The sequence below is a fragment of the Lutjanus erythropterus genome, unplaced genomic scaffold, assembly GCF_056507025.1.
Source record: "Lutjanus erythropterus isolate fLutEry1 unplaced genomic scaffold, fLutEry1.hap2 Scaffold_532, whole genome shotgun sequence".
NCBI classification, from domain to species: domain Eukaryota; kingdom Metazoa; phylum Chordata; class Actinopteri; order Lutjaniformes; family Lutjanidae; genus Lutjanus; species Lutjanus erythropterus.
The window spans coordinates 1-8,940 of NW_028146723.1; the positions used below are offsets into that span (position 1 = coordinate 1).

An 8,940-nucleotide genomic window follows, 5' to 3' on the forward strand; every position below is an offset into this window, starting at 1 on the left:
CATCAGTCCTTCACATTAAAACTACATCCTGTTCACACAGATAAACGTTTGAGGTGATTGGCTACAAGCAAAACCATATAAATATGATTTTTTTTTCATATTTGGGTCCCAAAAGGAGTAACTGCAGAGTATCAATGATACCTGCAGGTATCATTGATACTCTGCAGGTATCATTGATACTCTTGGTACTGAGTTTATATCGATCAGTAACTTAAAGGTATTAAGTTCTGATTGACAGCCTTCATCATGTGACGTGCACGTCTGTTTACTTCCTGTTTTATCTGTACAGTAACGTCACCTTCACCTCCTTTCATCCTTAAGTTGTTTTTTCATATCGTAAATAACATTTAGTCTTGTTATTGTTTTGAATAGAAAGTGTTTCTGAGCGTTTTAATAATGACCTCAGTGTGTTAGCAATATTAGCCAGCAAGCTAGCATCATCGTCTTCACTCAAACTGGACAGAAACAAAATAAAACCCATCAAAAGTGTCTTTGTTCATCTTTCCACTGATCCAACAATCAGCAGCTCTGGTTTAGTTGAAATAAACTTTGAATTGACAGAGTTAGATGTGAAAACATTCTGACTCTGCACATCATTTCTAATATATTATTATTATTATTATTATTATTAACAATATGAACCAAGCTAACTGTGCAAAGTGAAGTAAGTCACTAAAGTAACGTTACTGTGTCTCTGACAGGAAGTAAAAAGATGCACAGCTTGTAAAACGGATGTACGTCACACTGTGCAACTAGAAAATTTAAACGTGAAGAATTTTTATTATTTATCCAAACAGATGTGAGGAGGAAACTGTTCACGTTCCATATTTGATCATATTACTGAGAACATGAACATTCTACACACCTGACAGTGGAACATATGCAGGAACAAACACACTAACCTGAGGGTGAATTATTAACACACCTGAGTCAGTTCACCTCAAACAAAAACTGAGCAGCTGAGCTTTGAATGTTCTCCTGATCTGCAGTCAGTCGTTTACATTTCTGTAACTGTGTCGTTGAGTCGTCGTGTAGTCGAGTCGATGAGTCGTCGTGTCGTCGAGTTGTTGTGTCGTCGAGTTGTTGTGTCGTCGAGTCGTCGTGTAGTCGAGTCGTTGAGTCGTCGTGTCGTCGTGTCGTTGAGTCGTCGTGTAGTTGAGTAGTCGAGTCATCGTGTCGTCGAGTCGGTGTGTCGTCATGTAGTCTAGTCGTCGTGTTGTCGTGTCGTCGAGTCGTCGTGTCGTCATGTCATGGAGTCATCATGTCATCATGGTGTCATGTTGTCGTGTCGTCGAGTCGTCGTGTTGTTGTGTAGTTGATCTCACCAGGTCGTGGTTGGTGGAGTTGGAGTCGTCTTCAGGAAACGGTTTAGAAACTCCCAGCGCGACACAGTTAGCAAAAATGGCTAACAGGATGAAGATATCAAACGGTCTGAGAGAAGATAAGGAAGCTCAGCAGGGACAAAACTACACAAACTGTTAATAAATAATCTCACATATGTGATGATTCCAGAGTCCAGACGTGTCGGAGGTAAACTTTCCTCTTACTGAATCATTATATGAGTTCACATATAAACACACTCAGTCAATGTTTTTAATGTTTCTGATCACATGACGAACGTCCAGCGTTCATCCTCTTTTTGCTCCGTTTTTAGTTTCCACCAACAACTCAGAACAAATATCTGATTCTTTTTCACTCTGTGAAAAGCTGCATTCATTTTCACCAGTTAGTCGCTAACTAGTTCACAGCTTTTGATTATTAAAAGGAAGAAAAATTATCTTTGGGAAAATATCAGAACTTTGGTCTCAGGTGGTTGGAGGGGCGTGTCCTGTCTGTTGGCTGCAGGAAGCCTGCTGTTCCACTGTAGAACAGCCACCTGTGACGTACAGAGAGTCTGTTACTGGTCAGAGGAACAGTCAAGCTGGAGATACAGTTGTTTTTATGTTCTCATGATGGCTGCCTCTGTATCTGTTTGGAGCGTCTGTCTGTCCACATGATCAGAAATGAATGGTCATCAGTCGGTACGTTAGCAGCAACAACAATGGCAGAAAGTGTTTGAAGACAAGTTAATGGTCACATCTGTACGACGTGTCATCGTGTTGCACAGCGACAGATCAGTTCCACTTCAGAAGTTGACACGGAACCAAACATTGACCTCCGTCAGTGTCTCCATGTTTACATCCTGAACTTCTATACAGTCTGAGTTCTCTGATGTGGCCTCGATGTGCAGACTACAGCCACAAATATTCACATTCTGATTAATATTGGATGAGTTACAGGTGAGAAAGTAACAGGTGAGACGCTGTGTGTGCATTTACACACGAGGCACAGCAGCACTTTGACTATTTAATCCTGTTTCTTCTGCAGAGTTTCTTCTGTCCTGTCAAGTTTAGAACCACAGTTTGATTTGCTGCAGTGACATTACCGCATGAATCAAAAAAAAAAAAAAGAATCACCTGAGCAGCTTGTTCAGCTCAACATCATTCAAAAGGTAACAGAGCCCACAGAGACGGTGGGGTGCAGCTGCAGGTGAGTGATTCATGAAGTCAGAGCTCACCTGTGCATCACTGTCCTCAAGTAACACACAGAGTAAATCAACAAGTGTGTGAAAGCAGCTGGTTGTCTCTGTGAACACACGGTTAAAAAGTGACACACTTACACCAACAACCACACCAGCATCTAACCAGATCACAGTGACATCATACATTTATATACCATTTAGTGTGTTAAAGCTGAGCAGCTAATTAGCTAGCTAGCCTGCAAACACTGAAATATGGTCTCCACAGATAATTAATATTATCCACATTTCTGTAATTCTGATCAGCTGTGATCATGGAGCTTCTCACCGTGCAGACAGAAAAAGTTCAAATGTCAACATTGTTATTTTTAGTTACATCGTGCACAAATTCATGTTTCCTCCCCGCACATGCAGATAATTTAACTAATGACTCTAACTGCCCATTAGTAAAGAAAAGCAAGTGAACTGGTATAAAGCTGCCCTCTGATTGGTCAGAGTAAAGGATACTTCCATTCAACAATAGAGAGAGCGGCTCGTCTGATTGGATTGTTGAGTTTCAGACAGAATAACGCCCGGGGAGCTCGCTGGACCTGATTACTGCCCTGGACCTGAGGAGGAAGAGTCACACCTTCATCATCATCATCATCATCATCATCATCATCATCACCATCAGCTGCTAATGTTAGCATGATGTTAGCATTAACTAGCCTACCACCAAAGGTAGCAAATGAATATTATTTCCAAGACCAGGAGTTAGCATATCCATTACTAATGTTGCAAATTTGCTTGTTTTGTAGGTTTACAGGTAACATTCAGGTACATCACCTGTCAGGGAGGAACCTGAAGAATGAAGACTGCTATATTAGAGTTTAAGCTAACGTTAGCTGCTCTGTGCTGGTCTTTACTGGAGTCCATACAGACACATTCATGAAACTCATCAGTTGGTCCTCGTTCTCAAAACATTTTGTCTGGTCAAACATTTGAAAAGAAAAACAGTCAGGTATCGTCTCACCTGTCTCTTAGCCTGTTGTCTCACCTGTCTCTTAGCATTTTGTCTCACCTGTCTCTTAGCCTGTTGTCTCACCTGTCTCTTAGCATTTTGTCTCACCTGTCTCTTAGCCTGTTGTCTCACCTGTCTCTTAGCATTTTGTCTCACTTCTTTCTCAGCGTGTTGTCTCACCTGTCTCTTAGCCTGTTGTCTCACCTGTTTCTTAGCGTGTTGTCTCACCTGTCTCTTAGCGTGTTGTCTCACCTGTCTCTTAGCGTGTTTTCTCACCTGTCTCTTAGCCTGTTGTCTCTCATGTCTCTTAGCCTGTTGTCTCACCTGTCTCTTAGCGTGTTGTCTCACCTGTCTCTTAGCATGTTGTCTCTCATGTCTCTTAGCCTGTTGTCTCACCTGTCTCTTAGCGTGTTGTCTCACCTGTCTCTTAGCATGTTGTCTCACCTGTCTCTTAGCCTGTTGTCTCTCATGTCTCTTAGCGTGTTGTCTCACCTGTCTCTTAGCGTGTTGTCTCACCTGTCTCTTGGCGTGTTGTCTCACCTGTCTCTTAGCGTCTTGTCTCACCTGTCTCTTGGCGTGTTGTCTCACCTGTCTCTTGGCGTGTTGTCTCACCTGTCTCTTAGCATGTTGTCTCACCTGTCTCTTGGCGTGTTGTCTCACCTGTCTCTTGGCGTGTTGTCTCACCTGTCTCTTAGCCTGTTGTCTCACCTGTCTCTTGGCGTGTTGTCTCACCTGTTTCTTAGCGTGTTGTCCTCTCCTCCTCTGTGTTCCAGTTGAACTTGTGGTCGAGTGAAGCGTGTCAGTCCTCGTCATCCTCACTCCTCCCTCGTTCTCTCCGTCCAGCTCTTCATCCCACTCTGCATCCCTCTCCTCTCCTCCTCCTCCTTCTCCTCCTCCTCCTCCTCCTCCTCCATCCCCCTCTCCTCCCTCCTCCTCCTCTTCCTCACCTTCACCTCCTCCCTCCTCCCCATCCACTGCTTTGGTGTAGCCATTACGACCAGAACCTGCAGACAGACAGAGAAGATTTCATCACCTTCAGCCTTTTGAATTATATTTAATATTTTCTGAAAATCAAACATCTCAGAGACAAATGTACTTTTTACTTCACTGCAAAAAATGAGACATTGTTATATATTTAAACAGTGTTTTTGTCTTGTGACATCTCACCAAAAACACACCACCTCACCTCTTGTCATTTCTGAAGTGTCTGTGAAACCATTTTTAGAATTTAATGTTCTGAATAACTGCAGCAGCTCTAGAATCATTTCATTCCTGTAACACTTGTCACCTGCTGTCCCAGTTTCCTCAGAGTCAACAAATTTCTCTCTGCTGTTGTCTCTGTTGGAAAGATAAACGATAAAGTGAACATCACCACGTCCACCCTCTACTTTGCAACAGTTCACAGATGTTACCATGGAAACCTCCTCCAGTCCCTGTCACATTATACCCACCCCTCCATTGGTCCATGGTTCTTGTTACGCGTTTTACGTAATATTTGTTTTGTAATGTAATTTTCATCTTTCACATAATCTTCATCTTATTTCATATTGTTCTGAGTCAGTGCCCAGTGCATCATGGGTAACTGTGAAGGTCCCATTAATGCTGACAGGTTCATACAGGTGTTTGGAGAGACACATGCTGCCATCACTGACGTCTTCTTCAGAGACGTCCCTGATTATTTCAGAGAGACGATTCTGAGACACGTTGTGGACGTGTTCCAACAGCGTGTCTTCATAGTAAAAGAAGTTCAGGTCCTAGACTGACCTGGACCTGCAGTCCAGACCTGGACCTGCAGTCCAGACGTGTCTCCCATTGAAAATGTGTGGTGCATCATGAAGGACAAAATAGGACAACAGAGACTGTGGACTGATGATCAGCTGAAGACGAATATCAAGAAAGAATGAGACAGAATTGACCTTTAAAACTTCAACAGTTAGTGTCTCAGTTCACAAACACTGACTGAGTGTCAGAAGAAAAGATGATGGATCACAGAGAGAAACATGAAACACAATGACTGCAGATTTACTACAAACTAATTTTGCAAATGCAAATATTGCATTCTGGTTTAATTTATGTTTTACAGTGTCCCAACTTTTTTGTAATCGGGGTTGTACGTGCATTTATTTCTTTACTTCTGCATTTCTGTCATTTTCACCTGCCTGAGCAAAACATCCATAAATTCCTACAACTGGCCCAAAATGCTGCAGCCAAACTTGTGACCAAGTCCTTCATAAAGCCTCAGGCTGTAATCCTGATGTGTTCACACCGGCCTCCACAATCCAGAGGAAGAGGAGAAAGAGAGGAAGAGGAGAAGAGAGGAAGAGGAGAAAAGAGGAAGAGGAGAAGAGAGGAAGAGGAGAAGAGAGGAAGAGGAGAGAGAGAGGAAGAGGGAGGAAGAGAGGTGACCGATTCCAGAGGAAACAGAAATATTGTAGTGAACAGCTGTGACCTAGATCTGTGTGTGTGTGTGTGTGTGTGTGGTGTGTGTGTGTTGATCTGGGCCGTAATTTATGTGTAGTACCTGAGGACCCTGAACACACACAGAGTGAGATTACATGATGATCTGCATCTCCACCCCCCACCCCCTCTCTCTCTCCCCTCTCTCTCTCTCTCTCTCTCTCTCCCTCCCTCTCTCTCCCTCTCCTCTCTCTCTCTCTCTCTCTCTCTCTCTCTCTCTCTCTCTCTCTCTCTCTCTCTCTCTCTCTCTCTCTCTCTCCCTCTCTCTCTCTCTCTCTCTCTCTCTCTCTCAGTCTGTTTGGTGATTTCCTAGATTTCCTGTTTCCCAGAATGCCTTGCTGCTGTGTCCAGCTGTTGTTTTTTATTATGATATAATGGTGGACAGTAAAAGGCGTCTCTGAACTGAAGATTTGTTCACTGTTACTTTGTTCGACTCATCAGTTTAGTTTTGTCGACAGCAGCAGTTCTGTGGTTTGAACGAACCGAGTCGTCCACAGCGACGTCCTACTTTTATTGTTTCATTGTTTTATTATTTTGTGATTTGATGTCATAATGCAGATTATTGACAGTTGAGCAATGTGAGTAATTGACCCTTCACTAAGCCCCGCCCTCCGTGGTTACTGTCACTACACCCATCAAAGTTTCCATTCTGTCACTGTATTCATGCAGTTTACAGTGATAACAGCAGCAGATTTAACAGGAAACTGGGACTAACTGATGAAACATGAGGTCTGTGATTCTTTAGAGAAATTAAACCAAAGCAGATTCTCATTTCCAGCTGATGACGGTGGATTTTCTAAAATAAAGACTCACAAACAGATTTCATAAGTGTAGCTGCTGATGTAAGCTAATGCTAATGCTAACGTGACTTGAGTCAGCTGAGAGTCTCCAGCTGATGTTTTAATGTTTCCATCTGACACATTTTAAAACAAGAACCCTGTCAAAGTGTTTATGTAAAGTTAGCTAACAGCTGCGTACATGATATAACATTAATGCTAACAGACTGAGGCTAAGCTAACCCGGCTTAGACCTGAGACAGCGAGCCAGAGAGAGAGACACATTGTCATCGACTGACTATTCTTCATCAGTCCACATCCTCCTCCTCAAACCCCCACAGAACAAATGATGCAGTGGATCTAACAAGTTTGACTGGAGGGAAAGTTAAAGCTAGCATTAGTTAGCCAGACATGCTAACGTTTGCAGCTCATGTTAGAGCAGATGAAGACAGAGTTTAATCCATTAACCACACGTGTGCTCGTGTTTCATGTAAACTCATGAAACTCTGAGTATCTCTCCTCTCAGAGCCTCCTGCAAACCTTCAACATGGAGAGAGATGGAAAGCTGGACAGCCCTAGTTACAGTTGCTAACCTATGACTGGACAGTTGCTATTTGGAGGCGGGGCTTAGTGAAGGGTAAATTTAGTGTTGCTAAACTTCGTCCACACATGGGAAATGAAACTATGGTCCCCATCCTAACCTGCTGCCTCGACTACAAGTGAGTCACATGAGTTTTTCATTCACACAACAAAAAGCACCAGCTGAAGTATTTATTTGTCCAGTACAAAGACTTGAACAACATATTTTATCCAGAAAACTGGGGTGGAGCAGAGTGAGGTCCACAGATCAGAGATCAGCTGAGCAGTACGACAGCAGGACTTCCTGAACTTTGTCTGCAGTGTTTATTCACGGGCAAACTGTACATTTACTGCCATGAGACTCGAGATCCTCAAACTGTGGTACCAGTACAACTGGTGGTACACAAACTCAGAATATTTCAGATTATATCAGAATATTTTGAGCAGCCATGTTGAAAATGAGGTAGATGACAGTGAGATGGATGACACAGGTGATTTTGGCCACTTCAGAAGCACCAGTAAAATATCCACTAAACCTGCTCGCACCAAATGACGCACAACAGTCAGGTGGTACATTCAGTAAAAACTCCTCACAGTCGTTCCTCGCAGAACTGCTCGGTTCCTTGAAACTGAGATTTGACCCAGAACCGGAATCAGGACCGTTCTCATCAGGAACAGTGGAACTGCTCCTTTAAAGTCTTTCCTCTCACTGAACTTGGAGCTGGCAGCATCCCAGCAGGTTTGTCATTCGTCCAATGGGAAGCTGAGGTTTTGGCCGGTGCAGGTCACATGACTGTGGGTCACGTTGTTTCTTCCTGTGGAGGAGCTGCTTCACCCGCAGGACGACAAGAACCAACTAATTATCCCCGAATTACCCCGAGTCAACTCACATCATCATGACAACACCGTGTGTGTGTGTGTGTGTGTGTGTGTATGTGTGTGTGTGTGTGTGTGTGTGTGTGTGTGTGTGTGTGTGTGTGTGTGTGTGTGAGGGTGTAGTGGGGCATCCCATCACTTGCACACAACCCTGCATCCGCCTTGTTAACTTTCTACTTTTCACTGCCCGGTCTCTAACTGTGTGTGTGTGTGTGTGTGTGTGTGTGTGTGTGTGTGTGTGTGTGTGTGTGTGTGTGTGTGTGTGTGTGCGTGTGTGTGTGTGTGTGTGTGTGTGTGTGTGTGTGTGTGTGTGTGTGTCTGTGTGTGTGTCACGCTGCCCTCCAGCCTGGTCCAGCTGGAAGGTCATCAGTTCATTTAGTGAATGTTGGGGCAGTTTTTCTTCTTCACTGCTCAGAATCACAGCAGAACTGAGGCTGATCAGCACGTCAGCATGTCTCACACTATTATTATCATTATTATTATTATTAAATTATTATTATTATTATTATTATTATTATTATTATTATTATTATTATTATTATTGTTATTATTATTATTATTAAATTATTATTATTGTTGTTATTATTATTATTATTATTAGTAGTAGTAGTAGTAGTGGTAGTACTAGTAGTACTAGTAGTACTAGTAGTACTAGTAGTACACAGAAGTGTGTTAAAGTGAAATATTACAGCACTCTATGTTGATTTAGGATTCATCTCTTAAGTTTATTAACA

General features: G+C 42.8%; 1 protein-coding gene across 1 annotated transcript; it reads right to left on the bottom strand.

Moving 5' to 3' along the window:
• Nucleotides 1-1,259: 1,259 nt before the first annotated feature.
• Nucleotides 1,260-4,406, bottom strand: LOC146303812 (voltage-dependent L-type calcium channel subunit alpha-1D-like). The gene is made up of 3 exons (XM_084714361.1): nt 4,251-4,406; nt 3,026-3,126; nt 1,260-1,431 (listed from the first exon to the last, which is right to left on the bottom strand). The coding sequence occupies exons 1-3, from the start codon at nt 4,329-4,331 to the stop codon at nt 1,260-1,262; spliced, it is 354 nt and encodes a 117-aa protein (XP_084570487.1). The 5' UTR covers nt 4,332-4,406.
• Between the last annotated feature and the right edge of the window lie 4,534 nt (nt 4,407-8,940).

Bases quoted from the DNA above. Each gene is read 5' to 3' on its own strand.
- LOC146303812 (XM_084714361.1), bottom strand. From the start codon at position 4,331: ATGACGAGGACTGACACGCTTCACTCGACCACAAGTTCAACTGGAACA. The intron at 3,127-4,250 runs GTGAGACAACAC...CTTCCTCCTCAG, and splicing joins GACAACACGCTAAGAAACAG to GTCCAGGGCAGTAATCAGGT. The intron at 1,432-3,025 runs GTATCCTTTACT...ATCTTCTCTCAG, and splicing joins CTCTCTATTGTTGAATGGAA to ACCGTTTGATATCTTCATCC.